Source organism: Chiroxiphia lanceolata, chromosome 3 (genome assembly GCF_009829145.1).
Source record: "Chiroxiphia lanceolata isolate bChiLan1 chromosome 3, bChiLan1.pri, whole genome shotgun sequence".
NCBI classification, from domain to species: Eukaryota; Metazoa; Chordata; class Aves; order Passeriformes; family Pipridae; genus Chiroxiphia; species Chiroxiphia lanceolata.
This window is the reverse complement of record NC_045639.1, coordinates 1,702,155-1,725,571: the sequence shown is the minus strand read 5'-3', so window position 1 is coordinate 1,725,571 and position 23,417 is coordinate 1,702,155. Positions and strand designations below refer to the sequence as shown.

The following is a 23,417-nucleotide window of genomic DNA, read 5'->3' as shown; positions in this document are numbered from 1 at the left end:
ACTCCCCAAACTCCGAGGGTACCTGCCGAGGGCAGAGTCACCCAGCACGGCACAACAGGTTGTTCAGCCAGGCTGCGGCTTCCCTGTGTTTGGGGATAACCGGGATGCGATGGGATATGGCCCCGCGCCCCCCGGAGACTCCCAGCTGTTATAATGCCTCTGTCACAGTGTCACAGCACAGTCGAGGCTGGGTTTACGCATTCAGTTTTTCTAAAGATGATCCCCGGTGAGGGAAAATTCCCGTTATCCCCCATTTTACCGCGCCCAGAGTGCAGTGACAGTGTGCAGCAAACGATACCTCGCGTGTGCCTTGTTGGCTGTTGTACCTGGTGCTCTAATTCTAATTAAAACGCTGGTCACTCATCAGGCCTTCGTGGGAACAGGGATAATTTGGAACTCAGTAATATTGTAAATACCCTACGGCGAAAGAACTGGGAAATGATTTACAAGGCTACAGGTAAGAAGGTTTACATTGACACTCCATTATTGGGGGGTTTCGTAGGGCTGCTGGTTGTGGCACGTTTCTCCACTAAAATTAAGGTTATTTCTCTCACTGTCCTCGCCTGTTACACTGCTCAGGGACTGGGAAGATTTTCCCAACATTGACATTTATTTCCCTCCTAATGCTGGATGAATGGTGCCTTACTGGTGTGTCACTGGCAAGTGAAAAACCTCCAAAACAACCAAAACTCTTTGAAACCTCCTCATCCCTTTTAAAAAGATGTTCATGGCCATTTTATCCCCTCACAGGGGACTGCCCAATATTGTCACATTCTGCCCGTTGTTGTCAGGGCAAACACTGGAGTTGTGGTTGTTAACGACACAAGAGATGAAGCAGGAAATGATCCCTGTCTGAGTCACAGAGAAATTATTGCTTATTTTTTCTGTTTTCTGTGAACAAGCTGCTATTTCAGACATTTTGACACATTTTTGGGTCATTACTTTATACATATATATATAAAAATATATTAAAAAATATAAATACTGATGGGTAAATTATGTCAAGGCCTTTCCAGTCTCTGCATTCCACTGAATTCTTTATGTCAGTGCCCAGCTCTCTTCACTCCAGTGGGTTCCACTCATATGCACAATAAAAAGGAAGTCTGAAATTCCAACATCTTGGGAATATCTGACTTCTTAGTGGCGAACGTCACTGTTGATCTATTGCTGCGTTTCTAAATTTATTTATCTATTTATGAACAAAAAAAAAAAAGGCAAAAAAAGTGAGCAGATGGGCCTTCAGCCTTTGGCAAAGCAATAGTTTTTACATTACCTTTAATTTCTTCCATCTGGATAATTTTGCAGATGTTTGAGTAGTTTAAAGGATATTGGCAAATGGTTAAATGGTCTTATTATTAATTACTCTTTTGTTTAGGCTTTAATTCTTATTATTAATTACTCTTTTGTTTAGGCTTTAATTCTTCTGTCTCCCTGTTCTGTGATTGTCTTACAGCTGCAACAGCTATAAATATTTTCACCTTAGTAAACCTGATACAACTTTTCCAGTTTGTTTTCATAAATTTTCATTTGGGAGGGGTATTTTTTTAGGGAATAAGTCTACCTTTGGAAGGAAATTCTAGAACTGTGGTGTAAGTCTGACCTCAAAGAGAACCCCGAGCTCAAGTTTCTGGAAACCTGTGGAGCAAAGGCCTTTTTCTTCAGTTCAGCAGACAGAGCTAAACGTGAGTTTTGCATGAAAGGTCACAAGTTAAAATACTGCTTGGTTTGGGTTTGTTGGCCATTACTTATTGATGAGGTTTTTTGGTTAAATATGTTACACTTCAGGGACTTCCCTGTGCTTTAGTCGAAGCTCAAACAGAAGAGAAATGCAAACACGAAGAAGTGCTTGAAGTCAAGCAGTGAATCCCGAGTTATCCTCATTTTCCTGCCCTCAGGGATGTTGAGCTCCTGCAGGAACTTGTGAAGCTCTTCCTATTTAGGTCATTTTCTTTCCTTTTATAAAGGCTTATCTTTTCCCTTGGCACTGGGAGGTTTTACACAAATGCAAGGCTGTTTCCCGAGAATCCCCTCTGCCTGAGAGGCCATTCCTAATGTAATTGTCTAACAATAAGCACATGCCATTGCTTCTCATGTAATAATGATTCTTAGCTAAATTATCTAATCTTAAAAGCATCTCAAGTGTCCAACATCTAAAGCTTTCACTGTATGACTTGTGGAAATAAGAGATACTAAAACTACAAGAACACTTATTTCTTCCCTCTTTTATGGTTTTTTTTTTCATTTCTATACTTGCCATTTTAACCATGCTCATCTTATCCACACATTTATCCAAAAGTCTATCCATAAATTTGATTTCTTCTATTTTCCTGAAGCAAATTTTGCTCTTCATTTACCAACAGTTGGATTTATTCCCATATATACGTGTATATTTTCCATGGGGATTTTCTCCATGCATTGACCGAGTATTTTAGCAGCATTTGAGTAATTGCTGCAGTGCTTTCACCATTATTTTTCCTGGGCTGTCTGCACCTCTTGAATTCTAAAAAGCCTTGAAATGATGTGGATTTTTCTGTGCAGCTTCAGCTGTTATTGATGGAAGATGAACTAGAGCAAGGTGAAGTCTTGTGGTTTGATTTGAAGCCTGTGAGCTTTGTTACTCTAATCTCTTCTGGCACCGAGTTCTCCAGCCTTGAGCAGGTTAAAAAGGGAAAAGGAAAAAGGAAAAGCTCTGTGACCTTTATTTGGAAGTGGGTAATTCCACTGAACCAGGAAAAGCTCTCACACCCTTACTGACACCATTTCGTACTCCACAGATGCAGCTTTTCCTGGTTCACTGGAATTACCCACTTCCAAATTAAGGTCACAGAGCTTTTCCTTTTTCCTTTTCCTTTCATTCAGGCACCAGAACAGATCTGAAGGCTGCCCAGCCTTGGGGTTTCCTTGTCTGCCCAGTGCAAGGGGGAATTAATTAGTTTGGGACATGAGTTTGGTTGGAGTCTTTTAGTGTCACTGCAGGGCTTGGCTTTCAACAAGGCATTTACAGGCAAAAGTGCTGCTTCTGGGGGCTCTGTGGAAGGGACTGAAGGAGAGTTTGCATTTCTGAGTTTTATTATCCACATGTTTCAGTTGCCCCCAAGAACTTTGGCTAATTGCAATGTATTCTTGGTTATAAAAGCCAAAAAAAAACCCAAAAGACAATGCATTGGAGAGCCTCACAGAAACTGTGCTTTCTGCTGCCGAAACAGAGAAATCAACGGGATGGACAAGAAAGAAATCCTTCTGTGGAGATACAGATGGAAGTGGTTTGTACAGACCATGTCTGTCCTGTCCCGTGGGTTTCAGATGATGGAACCTGGAGCACGTGGGATATCGGGATAATTATACAAATTAGCTGGGCAGATTCCACACAGTAGAGAGCAGAACCCGATCCCATTTCCCAGCGTGCGTTATCTGTCACATCCCAGGTGCAGAAGAGGTTCCGTGCTCACCGCTGGGATGAAGCCACGTGTTCAGGGTGACACAGCAGTGTCAGGGTGACTTGTTTTGGGATCTGAGCACAGCCCATGAATTCCAAACTCCTCACACCACCCCATCAACTCATCCCTGCTGCAATTGGCCTCCCAACAGCTTTCAGGTGAGGGGCACCAGGCAATAAGGGGTTTGCCACCACAGCCAGCACCGGGAAGAGTAAAGCTGCTGCTGCTTCACTCCTGCTCTGCTATTTCTTTTTATTTTCTGTGCCTGTGACCACAGGAAGGCAGAAAAAACAGAGGTGGGAGATGCAGCTGGAGCTTTTCCCAGCTTTATAAAGAGGTTAAATGATAGCAGCACTAGCAGGGCTGTTGCTGTTCCTACTTGGAGGGCACGCTGGGTGTAGGATTCCAGTGCCTGCATGGTTTTCATTAAGCTCTGGGTAATTTTTCGTAGCGGATTTTTATGAAAGCGCCATGAGTTATTTATTATGTAGTTTGTATTTGTGGGATTTTTGTACTTGTGCTTTAATGTTATGATTTAAAAAAAAAACAAAACAAAACAAAACAACCCAAAGCAGTTCTAGCAGTTTGGCAACTCTGCTTTCATGGAATGTTCGTCATCAGGTGACGTAACTGTGTGTAACTGTGGTGATTTTGTGCCTGTAGCATGGATTACCTCACAGCAGAACTCGAAGCTGTGCTCTCATTGCAGAGGACTTATTTCACCCTCTGTATGCCTTGCTCATGCTTTTTTTAACCTTGTAAAAGTTCCCAAGTATGGCAAGTGTATGAAACTCGTGAACACTCCTTCCCCAAGGTGTGAACGAGAGCTGGTTAGAGTTTGTAGGGAACACACACAGGGAGTGAGGTGAGATGAGCAATAAAACCAGTGCCTTCACATTACAGACTGGAACCCACCCTGCTTTCAGCTGGAGGGGACAGGAGTCAGCCAGGGGCTCTTGTTTTCCACAGCCTGCAAGGACAGAGGCTGAATGGAGGGTCTTTGAGATAAACTGCTGTCCCCAGAATGAAGGAGCACTGATGATCTTGTCAGACCAGGCTGATCGCTCCTTGCCTCTTTATTGTTGCTGGTTTGGGCTTTGGGGGGGTTTTATTGTCTTGGGGTTGGGTTTTTTTAGGAGTGGGGTGGTGTGTTGTTGATGTTTTCTTAGCCAGTTCCCGATGCTGGTTCCTCAGAGCTCGGGATCTGTTGGGAAGGGGTTTGTGTCATGATGTGTCTCTGCGAGGTTTGATGGAGTTCTGCTGGTTTGCATATGCTCACAGGCTCACGGGGTGAAGCTAATCCATGCTTTTGCACTCTTGGCAGCAATCCTGGCAGGACTGTGGGCCACGAGGAGAGCTGGATGGAGGACAAGGGTTGGGGGGAGGTTAGAAATTGCATTTGGGGCTCTGCTGGGAGTCCTAATACCGGTAATGTGTTCACTGTGATAAAGTAGGGAAAGTGCTTGCTTGGGAAGGCTGACAAGAGACCAGCAAGATCCATTTTGGTGCTGGGGATCAGAAGGCTCCTTCCTGACGCTTCACTTGGCTGGACAGGCTTAGCTTACTATTCTAGAGCAAACAACAAAGCAGCTCTGCATTGTGGTGCCAGAGTAGTAACAGAGCACTTCCTGTACTTGAAATTCAATTTTACATTCCCTGCAGAAATACACATGGTTTCCAGTGAAATAAATAGGGTTTAGCATGTTTGGTATTAATATTACTGGCTCCTTGCTGTTTGTATGCATTTTGGTGCCAGAATGCTTTTGTATGAGGAAAAATATGGCCTGAAAGCTTTAGCACAGATGAAATGCTGTACTTTTGACTTGGAAAATGCCTCCCAAAGGCCTCCTGTGGTGCTCTGTGCTGTGCACTTATCTGTACTAGGATGGAGCAACTCGAACCGACCCTCACAAAGTGTTTAGCTCCCTGCTGCACAGCCGGGTGAACACTTTTTCTGTGGCAGGATTTCCAGCTGTAAATCCAGGATGCCGGAGGGGATAAGGGATGGGAAAGAGAAGCACTTCCAGAGGGGCAGACTCTGAAGCCGAGCCAGCGTGAAAGAATGGGATAAGTCACTGAGCAGGAGGTAACAGTGAATCCTGAAGCCTGTGGTGAGGTTTTGTGCCAGGCCTTCACTGCTCCCCACAGAACCCTCCAGTGAGGAGGGCTGACGCTGGCAAGTCAGGACAGGTTGCTCAGAAAGGTCAGTGACAGTTTGTGACAGGCTGAGTGATGCTGTGGTTGGTCAGGAGCAGGTGACTGGGGATACCCAGGGCAGGGATTCTTTGTTTTAAGGTGCACAGTGAGTCTGTATGGTGAAGGGCAATGCTGATGGCACACAGAATAAACACCAACAAGCCCAAGTCGGGACCTTTGGGTGTGCACAGGGGCTGAGAGCTTTGTTCTCAGGGCCCACTCCAGCCCCTGCTGCTCCCCAGGGCTCAGCCAGGCTCTTGCTTAAGGCTCTTGGAGCCTAAAGCCAGCCCTGTAAGCACAGAGGACACCGGGGCTCTGATGGGCACAGCAGGTCCCAGAGCAAACTGCCTGGGCTGCTGAGGAGGCAGGTTGGGTGGAGAAGCACCTGGGGGGCTGCAAAGCAAAGCCCAGCTCGGAGGCATCCATATTAAAGTCAGTGCCAACCCAGCAAGCCCTCAAATCCCTCGGTACCAGAAGCAGATGTGTGATCTCGTGCCAGTCGTGCATCGTCTGGGCTCAGATCGTTTCAGGGAGCAGTAACTGAGCTCAGTGCCCTTAATTTGTTCCAGTCCCCTTAATTTGTTCCAGCCCCCTGTGTGGGCACACCCTGCAACAGCAGCAGCTCTTCATTTTCAAATCAGCACTCCCCTGATCAGATTTTGTACACAACGCTCTCAAAATTCCTCATGTGCTGTTCCTCTTGTATTTTTTCCATGTCAGAAAACTTGGTTTAATGCTTTTTCTCATTTTTTCCTAATAATCTGGTGTCTCATAATACACCTTATTTATTTCCTAACTCCTTCCTACCTGCCAAAATTTCTGTGGTTTTTTTCCCCCCCCATTCTCATCTTCTGGATCAAAGCATTTTTATGTTGGTCTGTACCACAGATCAGCACTGTTATTTTTGCTGAAGATTTGGTGGATTTTAGTTACACAGTTTTAGGCAGAGCCAGGATTACAGAGAGGTTTGGGGAGCAGCGAGGCTCGTGTGTATCCACATCAGCCTCATAGAAAAACCGTGTGCAAATTTCTGGGGCTTTATTTGTACGTTGAAGTAGTGAGTTTAATTCACTTTGTAGCTGAGCAGTCGCCCTCAAGCTTTCTACTCCTGTGCATCTCTATAAACACAAATCCTCACGGGGGCACTCTTGGATCGAGCACGGAGCAGAGGAGGTGCAGTTTCATCTGGAGTTTTCCTTTGTAGTGCACTGACAAAAAAAAAAAAGCCTAAGGAGCTCCTAGGATGACTTTCAAGTCACGGTTAAAAATAAGCTAAAATAAGTGTTACATAAGGTAAAGGAGCTTCAGTTCTACAATTCTGTTATGAAGTAAATCTAGTTATATAATGTCTGCTGCCAGAATTTCGACTTTCACTTCAAACAGGGTCACACCAGGAATGAAGGCTTCATACTGAGAAATGGTTTTTAGCTGACTTATCTTTATCAATATTTTTCTTGTTTCTTTTGCGACTGCCATTTTTTCGTGTGTGTAAAAGCAGGGGGGAGATAAACTGTCACTGTATGTGATGTTATGGATTTCCTGCTGTTACAGGCTATGATACATAACCCATAGTGACAGGGAAAACTGGGATACTTATGGGAAGGATTTATTTGGGAATTTAGAGGGAGCTTCCCGCTTGGTGTCCGTTTCCCAAACCCATGATAATTGAACTGAAATTATTTCTAACCCTCTGTGCTGCCAAGCTTCTTTTACTGCCTCTTGAACAGCTGGATTTCTCTTTGTTATCGCTGTTAATAAGCACTGGGAGAATGATTAGCTCTTCAAAGAGCAGACATATAAATATGACACCATCAGAACAATGCCATCATAAAACAGCTCCAGAAAAATGGCGTTAAACCCCTCTTTTTGCCTTTTTTTTTTTTTTTTTTTTGTCTTACTGAACCGTGCCACGGGCCCTTGAGTGAGAAATTCCTTCGAAGAAACAAGCCTTGTGTTGTTCCCAAGGAGGATTAGCGGTTCCTGAGTCATTTCTTAAGCACGGTCCGTGTAGCTGCGACAAAGGACGCTCCAGAACTCCTGACACTCATCTCTCAGTGCAGGTGGGGCTGGGCTGGGTGAAGGCTCCGGGGCTCAGAGGTGGATAATCTGAGCGGGAGGTGACTCGTGGGCTGTTGCCACGATCAGTGCCCGAGCCCTGTGCAGCAGCCCCTGCCTTCCTGCCGGCTGCTCCGCAGGCAGGGTGGGAGCTCCAGCTCCAAAGCAGGGATCTCCTCGCAGGCAGGAGACCTCGCCGCGCTTTGGGATAATGATTATTATTACTGCCAACACCCCTCTTGGGTGGCTGTCAGCCTGAACTATAGCACCAAATTGGCTGTCCTCCTTTGCTAATTAATTTTGTTTGTAAAATACTCCTCCGAGGGAGAGGGAATAAATGTTGCCATTAAGGACTTAAATAGGCTTTCAGACGAAATGCCATAACCAGCTGCAGGTCAGCAACAAACCATTCTTTGTTAAGGTGTTTTCCTTTTGCAGAGATACAGCCTGAACAAGCTGAATAATCTCATCCTTTTAAGGCAGACCGTTAAGGTGGACTAATTCTGGGATCAAAAATATCTCATGGGTCATAGGAGCAGAAAGGAATAGATTCTGAACTGTTCGTTATTTTAGTGTAACACTTCCTGAAAAACTGTGTGAAAAGGGCTACAGTGTTCTACTTACTTTGTATATTTTGTATATTTTGGCCTATATTTAAAAGTAATAACCTTAAGCAAAACTAAACCCTTTCTGGCCCACAGAAAAAAAATATCACGCTGAAATCAAGACTGATACACACAGAAATCAGAATTCTAATCTTACCCAGGTTACTAAAAAAAAAAATTGAAGAAGTTATAGGCTCCTTTAGGTTGGAAAAGACCTTTAAGATCGAGTCCAACCATAAGGCCAGCACTAAACCATGTCCCCAAGTGTCACATTTACATGTCTTAAATCCCTCTGGGGCTGGTGACTCCACCACTTCCCTGGGCAGCCCTGTTTCAGCAATAATTTAAGCGGCTTGTTGATTAATATTATCATTAAAATATCGGCAGTGGACGAAATTGCTTCACAATAGATAAAAGAAAAAACCCCAACCAACCAATTGACATCTCAGTGTAAGCGTGAAATCACAAGGAAAAATTAGTCTTTTGCCAAAGCATCCTTTGGCTTTTGAGCCACTGCACACCAACCCTTAGCTCAGGAATTGAGTCACAGAGCAGCACGTAAAAACCAGAGAGAACTTCAGCACTGCAGGACCACCTTAGGAAAAAATATAGCATTTTAGAGGTATATAAAGCTGGCAAGAAGAGTCCACCCAAGGGAGACGTTCAGACACTACAAAGGAGGAGGCAGGAAATAAGCTGTTGATGGCATTGCCTGGGAAAAGCCTGAATTAAACGGCCTAAAGTGTCACTGGAGGTTTTAGCAGGAAAAAAAAAAGAATTAGCTGGCAGAGAAAAATATTTGAGTGATACATTTGAAAGCCTGGTAGGTTTGGGTAAGGAAATGGCTTGTTTTCCAGAGACGAACAGCGTTGGGGAAGAATTTCAATTTTGTGTTAATCTCCAGTTAAATTGACAATTAAAGTGATGCCACAGCGAGTTGAACCCTCTGGACTCAGAGCAAACAAAGGGGTCTCTGAAAGAGGTGTGAATGGGGAGGCTGTTCCCAGCTTTAGGTGACTCACCATCCACACTCTTGCAAGAAGCTTCTTCAAGAATCCCATCTAATAAGTGTAATTATCGGGTTTTTTACCTGGCATTAGTTATTTCTTCATTACCTTTATTTTTTTTCTATTAATTAGTTAAAATATTTTTATAGTGCTCTTTTTAATGTGACGCTGTAAAAGAATAACTTGTGTTTTCTCGTTCTACAAGCTTGTCAGAGGACTTTCCCGAAGGCAAAATAAGGGATATCTTAAAAGCTTTTAATTGTTTCACTAGTATTTCATAGAGAGAAAAGCTGTTTTCAGACGTAAATAATTTGCCAAATAACCAGGGGTGAAATCAGATGTGGAAATGGATAGGATAATGGAATAGGATAATCCTGAGCTCAGAGGTTTGAGCAGAAGTGATTCTACCACAATTGTGTTTTTAGTGCTGTGTGTTTTTCCTTCTTCTTGTGGGCATAAGGAAGTCCATAACTAAGTAGACAAATGGAAATCTCGAACACAGAAATGTGCTGCATCCAGTTCATCATGTAGTGACCTTGGAAGATCCCGACTGCCATCCCCAGCTGGAGAGGAATCCCTCTGTAACGAGCCACGCTCCCAGCAGAGGTTAATGCAGGGCTCTGGAAGTTAATGACTCCTCCTGAGCTCAGGGGCCTGGCTCTCAGGGCAGCATCACCCAAGGTACTGGGGGCGGGTGACATCGAGCCTGGAAACGTGGGTGAGAGGAGGGAGGCACCAGCAAAGGACAGGGAGGCAGCTACCAGCGAAGTGGTGCTGGTTAAGCAAACTTAAGGTCACAGTAAAGCAGAACTGGGGCAGCTGGAGTTCGGAGGGCTGGGGAATTCTTTCCCAGGGGTTACAAAACCTCTGGTGTTCCGTGAGGCTGAGCGGTGGGAGCGCCCCTCGCTAAAGGAAAGCCCCAGAGAAGGAACCCGGGGCTCAGGGCTCCGAGGTGGCACGGTGCTGCTGGTGGCACGGTGCTGCTGGTGGCACGGTGCTGCTGGTGCCACGCCGTGCCTCGCTTTGTGCAGACACCCGGCCAGCTGTGCCTGCCGACAGCGAGCACCCCGGGCTGCACTCTGCTCCTCGGCAGAGGAAGTGCAGAGCTGCTCTGCCGTTCGTCTCCCTGACCCAGTTCGTAGGAAACGCTGCTCGCACTGGCACGGTCTCGTTTGACAGAAGGCATGTCAGCAAGGGCTTGTGCTCAGTCTCACTCCACTGGCCACAACAGGAGTGAGTACCAAAGCCATTATTGTCCTGGTAACTGCTGTTCTTGCTGTAGTGCTTAATGCTCGATTTTGGGGGGGGGGGGAAGGAAGGAATCTATTTTCCTTGTACGCAGCAAATACCAAAGGGAAATTCCCAACCAAGATTATTAGGCAGTCTTGTAGCTGGCAGCTGACAGCCAGAAACACAGCTGGACGTTTTATTGGCTGAACAGGAAGGAGATCTGAATTGCAACACTAAGTTCAAACGAGTTTTCTTTGAAAGGCACTATTTCCCTGACAGTCTCTTACAGACAGTCTCATCCTATGGAAATATTTAGGAACAGCTATTCAATTTAAAAATCAAGGTAAGTACTTGGCCTATTTTTGATCCCATCAGCTGACCTGCCACAGTAACATCCTTCCTGCCACTCCAACTGCTTGAAAAGAAACAAAAAGCTGCAGGCACCTCCCTCCTCGGATGAATCCTGGTGTTAAATGTAATACTTTCACCTGCTCTTTCATGGTTTAAGAACTGTCTGTGTAGTCCTTCCAGGAAAGTGTGGATGTGTCAGGTGGGCATGGCTGGAAATGGTCACTGCCTGTTCCTGTCAGGAATTCTGATGCCTGTGATGCAGAGAACTGCCCAGGATGGCACATACCCACACAGGGTATTTTGTCTGCTGGCTCTACACTTATTTCTTGCTACTTGGTACAACGGGACACAAACTGCAAAATGTCTGGGATCTGTAAAAAAACCTTAAATGGACAGTGCCAGCTTTCACCAAGCCCCCGCTGTTTTGTCTTAATTTTCCCCTCCAAACACTCTCATTTTGGGGTTACTTACGGTTTTCTCAGAAAATTCCCTGAAGGTTGATGGGGGATTTTGGTCACCTCAGAGCAGACGCTGCAGCAGGGAAGAAATCTTCAAGAATTGTTGTGGAATTTTCGGTTCTTTATTCACGTTACAAGAGGGACTTCCTGTGGAACAAGAAGTAACTTTTAGCCTGCTGTATTTGTGGGACCTTTAGGAATTCCTAGCAATACTTTAAAAGGCTCAGCCCCTCAGTGCCTTTACTCTTCCCTTTATTTCTCCAGCTATTCCTATAGCCTTGCTTTGATGGGGAGCAAACACAGGACAAGGAAGGTGACTCTCCTTGTCATCAGCTTGCAGTTTTCGCTAGACACTGTCCTATCAAGTCAGCCCATAATCAGAAAATTCAGGCTTTGACTGTGCTTTCATAACCCTGCTGTGGATCCCAAGCATCCACATTTGGTCTGTGTTTTTCCCCTTTTCTGATGTCTCATCAGGCAAAGGCCTATCAACACAGCAGGAAGCAAAACCACCAGCAGCAGCAGCGTCACCCCCTTTCTTGGGAGGAGAGGAAGAGAAAACCACTGTGTCTTGCAGCAGCTAAGAAGGGCAGGGTGCTGGTAATTTATTCCCCAAAAAACAGTCCCTGGCTCACTGAGGGCAGGGCCGCCCAGAAATCTTTTGACCAACTCAGCCAAGGTAAGTGGGGCTGTGCAGTTACACCTCCCTGCCCTCTGCAGGTTTAAGGCATCGCTCGGTGCTCTAGTGGTTCTTTTTCAGATTTTATTGTGCAGCAACAGGCACAGGAAGTGATGCCAGGAGCAAAACGAGTTCCCTGAGAAGATGAAGTAACCCTGTGATTTGCAGATCTGGGATGTGGGCACAGATCACTGAACATTTCCACGTCTTCTGTGTAGAGTCTTCGTGGAACCAAAGGAGGTGCAAGAGAAAGGAGCTGGGGATGCTTCACCTGTACAAGAACAAACACTGCTCTTCAAACAACAAGGGTAATCTCTAAATCCCTCTCCTCAGAAGGAGTAGGCTACACACTGTATTAAACACTGACAGTGCTGTTCTAGAGAATGAGATGGGAAAGAGAAGTCCTGTTCTCTGTACATTTTTTCAAATTATAAAAAGGGTAATTTTTTTAGTTCCAAAATATTCCCGAATATGCATTCTTAGAATAGTTAAACCCATTAAAATTTAATTTAATAATAATGTTTCTTCTCTGTTTCTGGGTCAGTTCTCAACTTCCTCAGCTGGTGCTGAATTGGAGTAACAAAGTTCTGGGATTAACCACTGTAAATGTAGTCATCAAACTTTCTTTTAGGTGCCTTCCCAGGTAGAAACTGCTAAACCAATGCAGCCAAATATATCACAAACTACAGGTTATAGTGGTGTTGCCCCACCACCTGAATTAGAGCTGTGACCTCTTAAGTATTTCCTAGATCAGTGCTCCTGAGGACTCCCGACAGCCATGCCAAAAATGGAAACCTTCCCTATTCAGCTTGGGATCAGAGGAACAACTCAAAAGACAAACATTTCAATGCATTCCAAGGGTTGTCTGTCAAAGAAGGATTCAGCCAACAAAGGCTGACACCTTCCTGTCCAGGGGTGAGCTGTCTCACCTCTCTGAGGTGGCTGCAGTCCAGTTCCTTCTGGCTCTGATGCCTCTGCAAACGTCGGCCCTGGCAGCGACTCGGCCTGGTCCAAGTCCGTGTGTCCCTGAAAATGAGGTGAATGCTCTTACACTTGGTGGGACAGAGTGGAAATCACAGAAACTTTGGGGCTTCTTCACAGGTTTTCAGGCCTCTTAGTCCTGAAAAAAAAAAAAACCAAACAAACCAAAACCGAAAATAAAACTCCCCAGACTGTTTCTGGAGAGCTTTTTCTGAAATTTTACCTTGTACTGATATTTCCGGTTCAAATAAGGAACCGTAAATCATCTGAGACCAAACAGATGACGAGGCATTTCATAAAGACATTATGCAGCATTTATCCCAAATAGCTTCTGCAGGAACGGTGCTCGACAGCCGTGCAGGCCAACTGGAGGATGAGGATGGGAGTGCAAAACCACCTGAAACTCTTTAATCCCATTTTTAACGTTATGGAATCTCAGTATAAAAAGTTTTTTTCCGTGAGCCAGCTGGTGTTAGGAACACGTGACTACTACGTGGGCTATCAACCTCTTCCAGCCAGTCTCCAATTCCTAGAAATTGCTTTATGCCCAAGTCATTACTGCCTAATTAGAGCCCACAAGGGAAGTTCCATGGCACTGTGGGCACAATTGCATGTTTGGAGACTCCTGCCAGGCACAGGGACTGTAAGTGCTTGCTTGGTCAGGCTCGTACAAAAATGCTTTTGTAGCTGCCTTCAAGGGCTGGGAGTTTATTGGCAGTTATTTCACCCATGGATCACCAGGTTCTTATTCAGAACCAAGACTGCAGAGTTTTCCTTTGCCCTTCCTTATTTCTTTTGTTTTGAGTTCACACAAAAGGTCTGGTTTCGGGAGGGGGGGGTAAAGACCTGGTTTGGGCTGAAAAAGTCTTAATTGCGAGAATCAAAACAGTCATGTAACTATGACACATTGTTTTAAAAAAAATCCTTGGAATAATACAAATGACATCCTAATATTTCAAGGTCCGTACTTTATTTTTCTAATCTAATTTTAGACCTTCTTCATGGGGAAAAAAGGTCACGATTGGAACTTTTTGTCCCCAGTCCTGGACCATTAGGACAAATATTATATCCAGTATTTGGGTTAAGAAAAAACTAATCTGTTTAGGTGTTGCTTGATGTTTTTCAAAAGGACTTAATTTCAGTCATTTTTATTGCAATGTTTTGTGGGTTTGGTTTTTTTTTTCTTTTTTGGAGGGTTTTTTTTCTTATTGCATGTGCAAAACTAAAGGTATTGGGAAAAAATGCTGCTGCAGTTTAATTTATGCTACACAGAATCGAAGCTGGATTTAGGTGGAGACTTTTTGAGATGCTCTGTCAATAAACTATATAATGTATTAAGCAGATACGGCCCTGTGTGTTAATGCAGGATTGGAGGTTGGAAGCACAAGTGGCAAGAAGTGGCTCAGGGAAGGGACAATGGCTCAGGCCAGCAAACTGCTTGCCATCCTCTGCTTCCCTGAGAAACCCATCCAGAAAGCTGGATTTTGCCTTAATGTGGGTGTCTGGATTTCACCTCCTGAGGGGGGAAACCTGTCCTGCTTCTGGATTTCACCTCCTGAGGAGGAAACCTGTCCTGCTTCTGGATTTCACCTCCTGAGGAGAAAACCTGTCCTGCTTCTGGATTTCACCTCCTGAGGAGGAAACCTGTCCTGCTTCTGGATTTCACCTCCTGAGGAGGAAACCTGTCCTGCTTCTGGATTTCACCTCCTGAGGAGGAAACCTGTCCTGCTTCTGGATTCCACCTCCTGAGGAGGAAACCTGCTGAGTTTTTCCCCTCACAGACACCTTTACTTGCAAAAAGGAGAATGGAAGAGCATCTCCCTCCTGCACCAAGTTTTCCCCCTCACAGCTACTTTTATTCCCGTAAGGGGAATGGAAAAGCGTCTCCTTCCTGCCCTTTTCCCCTCATGGGCACCTTTATTCTGCATGAAGGGAATGGAAAAACATCTCCCTCATACACTGAGTATTTCCCTCACAGGCATCTTTATTCTCCTAAGAGGAAGGGAGAATCTCTCTCCCCTGCCAAGTTTTCCCCTCACGGGCACCTTTATTCCCCAAGAAGGGAACAGGAGAGCATCTCCCTCCTGTGCCGAGTTTTTTCCCCTCACAGGGTACATTTCTTCCCCTAAGGGCAGTGAAAAAGCATCTCCTTCCCACCCTTTCCCCCTCACAGCTACCTTTATTCCGCATGAGGGGAATGGAAGAGCATCTCCTTCCCTCGCTGACTTTTTCCTTCACAGGCACCTTTATTCCCCAAGAGGGGAATGGAAGAGCATCTCACTCCCTCCCACACTTTTCCCCTCACAGGCACCTTTATTCTCCTGAGGGAGATGGAGAATATCCCTCCCGTGATGAGTTTTTTCCCTGACGGGCACCTTTATTCCCTATGAAGGGAATGGAAGAGCATCTCACTCCCTCCCGCACTTTTCTCCTCGCAGGCACCTTTATTCTCCTGGGGGAAATGGAGAATATCCCTCCCTCGCTGACTTTTTCCTTCACAGGCACCTTTATTCCCCATGGGACGAATGGAAGAGCATTTCCCTCCCTCCCGCACTTCTCCCCTCACAGGCACCTTTATTCTCCTGAGGGAGATGGAGAATATCCCTCCCACGACGAGTTTTTCCCCTCACGGGCACGTTTATTCCCCTTTGGGGAATGGAAGAGCATCGTCCCTGCGGGGCACGTTTATTCCCCGGGAGATGGGCGGAGGAGCCTGCCGGTCGCTCTCCGCGGAGGCTCTGAGGGCTCGGGGCTCTCGGGGCTCTGAGGGTTGGGGACACTCTGAGGGCTCGGGGCTCTCGGGGCTCTGAGGGTTGGGGACACTCTGAGGGCTCGGGGCTCTCGGGGCTCTGAGGGTTGGGGACACTCTGAGGGTTGGGGACACTCCGAGGGGTTTGGTCTCTCGTGGCTGTGAGGGCTCCGGGCTCTGCCCGCAGCCGCATCGCGCGCGCGCGCGCCGGGCGCGCGTCCTGCAGCGGTTCCCCCCCCACCCCGGCCCCGCCCCTCTCTAATCGCGCCGCCATCCCCGCGCGGCGGCGGCGGCGGAGGGATACGCGGCTGCGGGCGGAGGGATCCACACGCTGGAGCCGCCCCGGGCAGGGAGAGCGGGCTGAGGGAGGGAGGGAAGGAGGGAGGGGAGCGGGGCGAGGAGGGGGCGAGCGATGCGGCGCGGCCGCGCGGGCTGAGGCGAGGCAGCCCCGCTGCGGGCACGACGGCGGTGGGCGGCGGAGCTGGTGCCGCGGGAGCGGCGGGAGAACAGCTGGGGAGGGGTCCGGGGGGCTCCGGCCGCGGCGAGGGGAGAGCGGAGCCTGAGGGGAGGCGGCCGGCGCGGGGGAAGGGCGAGGCTGCGGGGCCGGGCGGCGTGTGCCGGTCCTGCCGCGCTCCGGAGGCGCAGTTTAGTGGAAAAGGGGAAGGGGGTAGAAAAGGGAAGCGGTTTAAAATAGCCCCCGGTCGCTCCGGGGGGTGGCTCCCGGTCCGTGCCGTGGCGGGGGGGCAGCGGGGCTCTGGTGCAGCCGCAGCCCGGGGGGCTTGGCCGTGAGAGGGGCGGGGGGCTCTGCCCTCGCTGCTCCCCTCGCCCGCCCGCCCTCGGGGCTTTTTTTTTTGTGTGGGGAACGGGCAGGATGAGCTTGCGGAGTTTTGCTGGAATTTCTCCTTCCTTTCTGAGGCGCTGCCGCTGCTGAAGCAGATTTTCCCCTTCCTCTCTTTTTTTTTTTTTTTTGTCTGATGCAGAATCCCAGTAGCTAGGCAGCCTCCCTCTTTTCTTTCCTTCCTCCCTTCCTTCCTTCCTTCCACCCCTCCGCTATGTAGGGAGGGACGGGCATCAATGGAAAGGCTGAAATGCGCGTAGATGGACTTGCAGATGCATTTTTTCGTGAAAGAGGAGGATAAATCCCGCTTGCCCCCGCACTGACTTTTTTATTGCTGTTGGCATCGCCTGGAAAAATGGGGTTCGCTCGCTCCTGCTGAATCCTCGGAGCATTCCAGAGAGTTGCTGCAGTGAAGGACTTCTCTAATTTTTTTTGCGTCGGAGGAGCTGCATTGATGTAAACCGCTTTTTTTGTAAAATGGAGAACGAGATCTTCACACCCCTTCTGGAGCAGTTCATGTCGAGCCCTCTCGTCACCTGGGTAAGCGTTCATTTTGCCTTTCCCCCCCCACCCCGTTACTCGTTTTATTTGCTCATTGTTCGACGAGAAGTGCCTTGCGGCAAGAGAGCGAGGTGGAGTTAATGTCAGGGTGGTGGTGATGATGAGCATTATGTTTTAGGTTAAGACATTCGGACCGTTAGCCGGAGGAAATGGGACCAACCTGGAGGAATATGTGGCGCTGGTGGATGGAGTGTATCTGAACGAAGTCATGCTGCAAATGTGAGTGTGGGCAGGCGCTGCCTCCGGGTTATTTCTTTTTTTTTTTTTTTTTTTCCTCCGTTCTATTTCTCCTGTGTTTTTGCTTCCTTGTGAAAAATCCTTTCCCTCCCTCCCCGTGTTGACCTTGGGGAAATTTTCCTTTTGTACGTGACACGGTCATGTGGTGAGCGAAGAGGAGGCTCGGGAGCCTGGCAGATCCCGTGCAGTGTCCGAGGGATGTATTTGCAGGATGTATAGTGTGATACAGGCTGAATCACGGCTGCAGAATTTACTGGAAAACGGGATGACTGTAAATACTTTCCCAGATTTCCACTGAGAGGAGTAAGGATTCATTCTGCTGTTAAGTCCTGCTCATAACCAAAAATTTGAATAAATCTGCTTGGCTGATAAGATTCTAATCCATATCTTGGTTCATGTGACTTACAACTTGAGGATGGCATGCCAGTCACACAGTGCTCACTGAGCAAATGGAACTGGCCTTTAACTCCTTCCTCTTTATTTTCCACGCTTCCAAATCAGAGTGGATAGCAGCTGAGCTGATATTTTGAGAGTAGAGAGTGTATTCCGGGTACAGACCACGGAAGAACCGTTTTTACAGGGGTTTGTAAACCGTTCACTGGAAAACTCTGATTGTTAGAAGGGTTTCTTGACAGTGGTTTTTTTGTTAATCATCATTTTGACTGGAATGTTGCCCACTACTGTAGTGCTGGAGAGTAACACTTCTGTCAGGTGTCTGGTGATAGACTCATAAAAGTGTTACTAGTGCAAAAATTTCTACTTTTTTTTTTTTTTTTTTTTGATATTTTAGGTCTTCACAGAGAAATAAGCCTTTTGTTTGTACAGGTATGGAAAACTAGGCTTGTGGCTGGAAACTGGGTACATCAGTGCACGAGCAGCTTGTGTTGGCAGCTGTTCCTCAGGAACACTGCTCAGGGATGGGCATCCTCTTAACTCTGTAGTTTTTTACTCATATTTAGGACTTCAAAAGTTCGTGCAGTTGGTGTTCAGTTGGTATTCACATCTTTTTGCAACCACAGTTTTCTTTGACACCTACCTCTGCTCAACCAAAATTCCAAGTATTCACTTAAAATATTCCCTCTAATGTTGAGAAACATGGAAAACTTGGTGGAATTGAACTTTTTGGGAAAAAAACCCAAACAAACCTGAGTCCATTCTGGCGCATTATTTTTATTTTACAATTTATTTTTTTCCTTGGGCTACATGTAAATGAAATGTCTTGTCAGCTACATCCGTGCATTTAACATGTAGAGCTTCTACTTGGTAAAAAAGTTTGACTCAGGGAAGGCAAATTTAGCACTGGAACAAGGTGATTCTGAAGAATATAGTCCTGGAGTTAAACTTTATCACTAATTTTTTTAGCAGTGAGTATAAATTGATACCTGGCACGTGCTTGTGAAGTGGAAAGCTGTTGGGAAGGAACATTCCCGTGCCTGGGGCACCGTGTGTTGAGTTTGGCTTTGACTTTGTGCATCTTTGACCCCATGCCATGATTGCTGGAGTTTACTCAGGAGGTGCTGGGTGTGGAGGTATAAAAAACCCACACACTTGAGATGTAAACTGAAAAGAGTTTGGTAAGTCAGAACAGTTAAAAACTACCTGAAACTAGAGGTGAACGTAAAAGGATCGGTGTACAAATAAAATTAATTTTAGAAATAGGTACCCACACTGGAAGGTGTGTTTTACTTTAAATACATTATTTGGGAGGTGAGGTTGGTTACTGCTTAGAATTGCCTTTCATGACTGTGTTCATATTTTGGGAAGGTTCAGTTTGTTTTGGGTTTTGTGCCAGGACTGAAAGAGGGGAAAAAGTGTTTCATGTTTTTTGCAGACTGAGTCTGTCAGTGGTGAAGTCACTGTGGAAAGCTGTGTTCACCTCCAGTCCTGTTCACCTTGAATATCCACTTATTAAGCACACATCTTCCTTTGCAAAAACCTTTCAAAGAGGCAGCCCCAACTAACCATCAACAGAACTTATTTCCAGTGTTTGCTGGTTTTATTTCTTTTATTTTCCTTTCATTCTTTACTACCACGTGTTGAGGAAATGTGGCAGAAAAGTTTGTGTCACGTGACTTCAAAAGAGAGGTGTTTTTCCTCAGAATGTTGGGATTGGAGGTTTTGTTGTTGTTGTTGGTTGGTTGGTTTGGTTTGGGGTTTTTTTTTTTTAAAGCTCTCAGTGACTTCCCAGGAGAACAAGCTCTGTGGTGAGGAGCTCTGGCAGTGAAGGCTGTTAGAGGTGCTGTCCTCCTGCTCTCCATATACTTTAATACCTAACTGTATTCTTGCCAAATGTTGGAAAATCCAATTCTGTGACCCTAAAAGTGAGTGTTAATATCGGAGTAGGCATGGTTTGCAAACAGTGACACAGTCAAAAAAAAAAAAAAAGTGGCTTTGTTAGTTAGGGAAGGTTTTTAATTCGGTCAGAAAAGAGTTAATCCTGCCCTCCATCAACTACCAGCGAGAGTTTGTCAGGACAGGATTTGTTTCTCCTTGTGCTTGTCTGGATCAACTTTATTTCCCACAATTGTAATGATTCAGAGGAAATAGGTGTGAGCACTGGAATAGTTGCAGGATGCTGATGGGACTGAGACTGCAGGGTCTGTCAGCGCTGAGTTTGTTAGTCCCTCATGCATGAGAGGGGAAAATTCATTGCATTCCTTGTCTGCCTTTTGACTTTGGCTTTTTGGACACTTCTGAACCTGTGAAAATTGCACAGATTCCATTCGGTGTCCAGTTACGTCTGAAGAGCTCTTCCTTTGTTGGAGATGATACAGGCTAATTTAATTATTGCTTTTTTAAATTTTGTTTTTAATTAAGGAGAATCCCAGCGTTACAGTATTAGCTCCCGACTAATTTCCTGTTTAAATTTAGGCCCCGTTCTTCAGAAGTGTTGGGTTACCTACCTTCTGCTGGGATCAGTCAGTATCTGATACTTGGGCATAGAAACCCATCTGTCTTTCTAAATCTGAGCCTTTATCTTTGTGTTCTTTGATACAAAAAGGGGGTCACGCTGCCTGCAAATCAATCAGAGCCCAGAGAGATCACTGCAGGGCTGCTGTGCCAGGGCAGGGAGGTGGGGGGACAGGCCAGGAACCCTTCATACCTTCCCTGCACCTCTGTATCACGATCCTTCTGGTATGGGAAAGTTAAAATCTGTTGTGTGTGGTGCTGACATCAGGGAACCACTGTCGTTCAGTGGATTAGTCACCTGTTGCACATCTCTGCACAATTGCAGTAAAATAATACTTGCTTGTCCCAGAGGTACTTTTCCAGCACCTGACTGGCATCACCTCAGGGGCTTTTTATAGTCTGAGCATTGTGCTGTTTTGTGTTCCTCTGATCCAAAAGCATCGGGGTAACTTTACAGAAACGCTCATTTTCTGAGTGCTGTTTAATTCACGTCTTTGATAGGTTCTTGTTCTCTGATATTTAACTGAATTCCAACGGGATTGTGTAAGAAATGCTGGGAGTCTTGTAGTATGAGCTGTGGTTCCCAGACTGACAAGGGTCTTGCTAGTTCCTTTGAATAAAAACAGACAGCTGCAAGTAGTTACAAGATTGGGGCTTTCATTACATTTACCACCACCATTAATATTTGGTCAAGCAACAAAGACTCAAAACTGTATTTTAATTTTTTTTTGTTTTAGATTACTATGCTTTGCAGTTGTGGAAAGAAATCTGGTTTAAAGGAACTCTTGGACACAGGCTGAGTGCAGGGTTGGTAACGTGCAGACCCAAACTCTGAATTAATTTAATCCACTGTCTGGAAAACCTGGCTGCTTGCACCCCAGTGTGCCATTTATAACTTTGCTCTTAATTTAATCTATTAACCAGGACTTTCCATATCAGTTGCTGCATCCAGACATGCTGAAAGCCGCTTCAAAGGGCGAAATATTTTATCCTCCTCCTGGTTTTTTTCCCCTTTTGCTATTCTCCCACTGCTTTTCCCTGGCTGGATTCACTTGCAGGCCTTTCCCACCCCTCAGATTTTCCAGGTGGACGGGCTGAGTGTTTCCTTGCCCGGCTCTGGCGGTGTGTGCCCAGAATGTGGACTGCTGCCCTGGCTGCTCTTCTGAGCTCTCAGTCTTCACTTGTGAGCTTTTTTTCCAAGCCCTGGAGCCTGCCAACCCATACTTCTGGCTTGCCTATATCTTTCCCTGAAAGCTGGACTGGGTCTCCGGTGCAGCAGCCAGCTGCCTGCTCTGGGAAAGGGAGCAGGAACAGCCACTCCGCTCCAATTAACTCCTTCTTGGGAACACCAGGCAGCAAGAGGCAGGTTCCGGCTGGGTGGGGAAATGGAAAAGAGGGAAATTAAATGGGTGACTTTGACTGTAGGAGCATCTGTTTTAGGAAAAAAGGTCAAATATTATGAAGTCTGCACCTTTCTCACTTTGTTGTAGCGAGTGCATTTGATTCCCACTTCTCAGACGTGCTCTGTCAGGTTTCCACAGGCGCAAGGTACATCTCCCTCTCAAAGTTTGGAGCTGTTGCTCTCTTCTGCAGCAGCAGCAGGGCCTAGATTTTTCTTCAGGAGAGATGGATTTCTAACAGTAATTTTTCTTCTATAAACGGTCCAGCACAATGTGCAGCGTGGTCAGGACTGTTGGGATTAAAACCTTTTGATTGCAGAAAAGGAAAACATCATCATCATCATCATCATCATCATGGAACATCTGCCTGCAGTGAGCTCTGAACTGGGCAGATGAGGGGCACGTGGGCTGGTACCTGCACTGCTGAGGGGCTTGATAGGAAAAGGGAAGAAAGTGTGGGTTGAACATGGAATGTTTGAAGTGTTTGATCTTGGCTTATGTTTCACTGGGGGTTTTTTATGCACGTGTACCCTTTTCCACAGTTGATGTCCCCTTTCCTTCCTCCTGGCTGCTCTGACTTATTGCTGAGCAGCAAACTCTTCTGTGCTTCGCTCTTGTTCCTTGCAGAATTTTGAAGATTAGGAATTAAATCATCTAATCTTCCTCTACATGTATGCATCCACTTCTTTTCTCTCTTCTTCATGTGCTGTCTTGATTATCTGTCTTTGTCTCCTTATTTTATTTTGGTAGTGTACTACTTATCCCACCCTTAGTCTGGGCTGCTAGCTGGGGCCAGGGAATAAAGGCTGGACTAAAAACCATTTTTAATACATACAGAGGTGGGTTTTTGGGTCTGTCTACCTGTTTCATGACTAACCATCTCAGATCTGAAATCAAAATAACTTGTTTCAGCATTGAAAACATTCTGGTGAGGAAATGACATATATTCACTGTGGCTTTTGTAATGTCATTTTCAGAGGATTTTGCATTGCACTTACCTCTGTCTGCTGTTCCAAAGCACTCCATGGAAATCATGGCAGCAGTAAAATCCAGAGTTTTAGTTGAGCTGCAGATCCCTTTCCTGGGGGTAATACTTCAGGTTTCCTGGCTGGTCTGGGGGTCTCTACACCACAAACCTTGGCAAAGTATTGCTGTGCTCTGATCTTTTCCTTTAAAACCTACCCATGTTAACTGACAAATTGGTTGCTAAATCAAGCACATCACATCCCATGCCAAATTTGACAAGCCTGCTTCTAGATTTTCCTCATTTATTTCCTCTGCTAAGAAGGGAATTGGAGGGTTTGTGTTCTTTCATATGTTCATCTTATTTTTGGTTCCTCTAAACTGAATACCAGTTTGTTTCCTTGTCTTCCCTCCTGCACCACTTTTCCCTAGGCAGTAATTATTTAGGGATCAAGGCATTTTTTTTGGAACTGCTGGTTTGTTAGAGCACATGGCCTCTGTGTCAGAGATTATTTGGGAATAACTGTGTGAGCCTGTTTGTGGGTTTGCTTTGTTTGGGAGTGCAGGATTTATCCCGAGGATGCTCCAGAGGCAGTTGTTGTTGAGCAGCATTTACAAAATGCCTCCCTCTGGTTTCATGGGATTAATTGATGCCAAGGCATTGAATGGAAGCAAAGCTGCTGCTTGACCCGAGTGAAAATTACCTTCTGTTATACTTTTACACTGGGAAATGGTAAGGGGTGAACTCATAAATGGTGTG

General features: G+C 46.0%; 1 protein-coding gene and 2 long non-coding RNA genes across 18 annotated transcripts in view; 2 read left to right on the top strand and 1 right to left on the bottom strand.

The window, feature by feature from the left end:
- Positions 1–89: 89 nt before the first annotated feature.
- LOC116785012 lies at positions 90–15,416 on the bottom strand. Of its 2 annotated transcripts, none has more exons than XR_004356346.1 (4): positions 15,311–15,416; positions 12,918–13,044; positions 11,353–11,486; positions 90–417 (listed from the first exon to the last, which is right to left on the bottom strand). It is a non-coding gene; the product is annotated as an uncharacterized LOC116785012 (long non-coding RNA). The 2 variants fall into 2 exon arrangements; XR_004356345.1 differs by lacking the exon at positions 90–417 and adding an exon at positions 955–1,189.
- LOC116785014 lies at positions 7,566–14,273 on the top strand. The gene is made up of 3 exons (XR_004356347.1): positions 7,566–7,693; positions 11,817–12,018; positions 12,120–14,273. It is a non-coding gene; the product is annotated as an uncharacterized LOC116785014 (long non-coding RNA).
- Positions 15,417–16,320: 904 nt separating the features above from the next.
- Positions 16,321–23,417, top strand: part of CCDC88A (coiled-coil domain containing 88A) — a 63,897-nt gene continuing 56,800 nt past the window's right edge. For 6 of the 15 annotated variants that reach the window (XM_032684151.1, XM_032684149.1, XM_032684148.1 and 3 more), the window contains exons 1-2: positions 16,323–17,126; positions 17,266–17,366. In XM_032684151.1, the coding sequence (XP_032540042.1) occupies positions 17,064–17,126; positions 17,266–17,366 (164 nt within the window). In that variant the 5' untranslated portion in view covers positions 16,323–17,063. Of the gene's footprint in view, positions 17,127–17,265; positions 17,367–23,417 lie in introns of all 15 variants that reach the window. The other 9 variants (XM_032684145.1, XM_032684142.1, XM_032684144.1 and 6 more) reach the window with 2 other exon arrangements.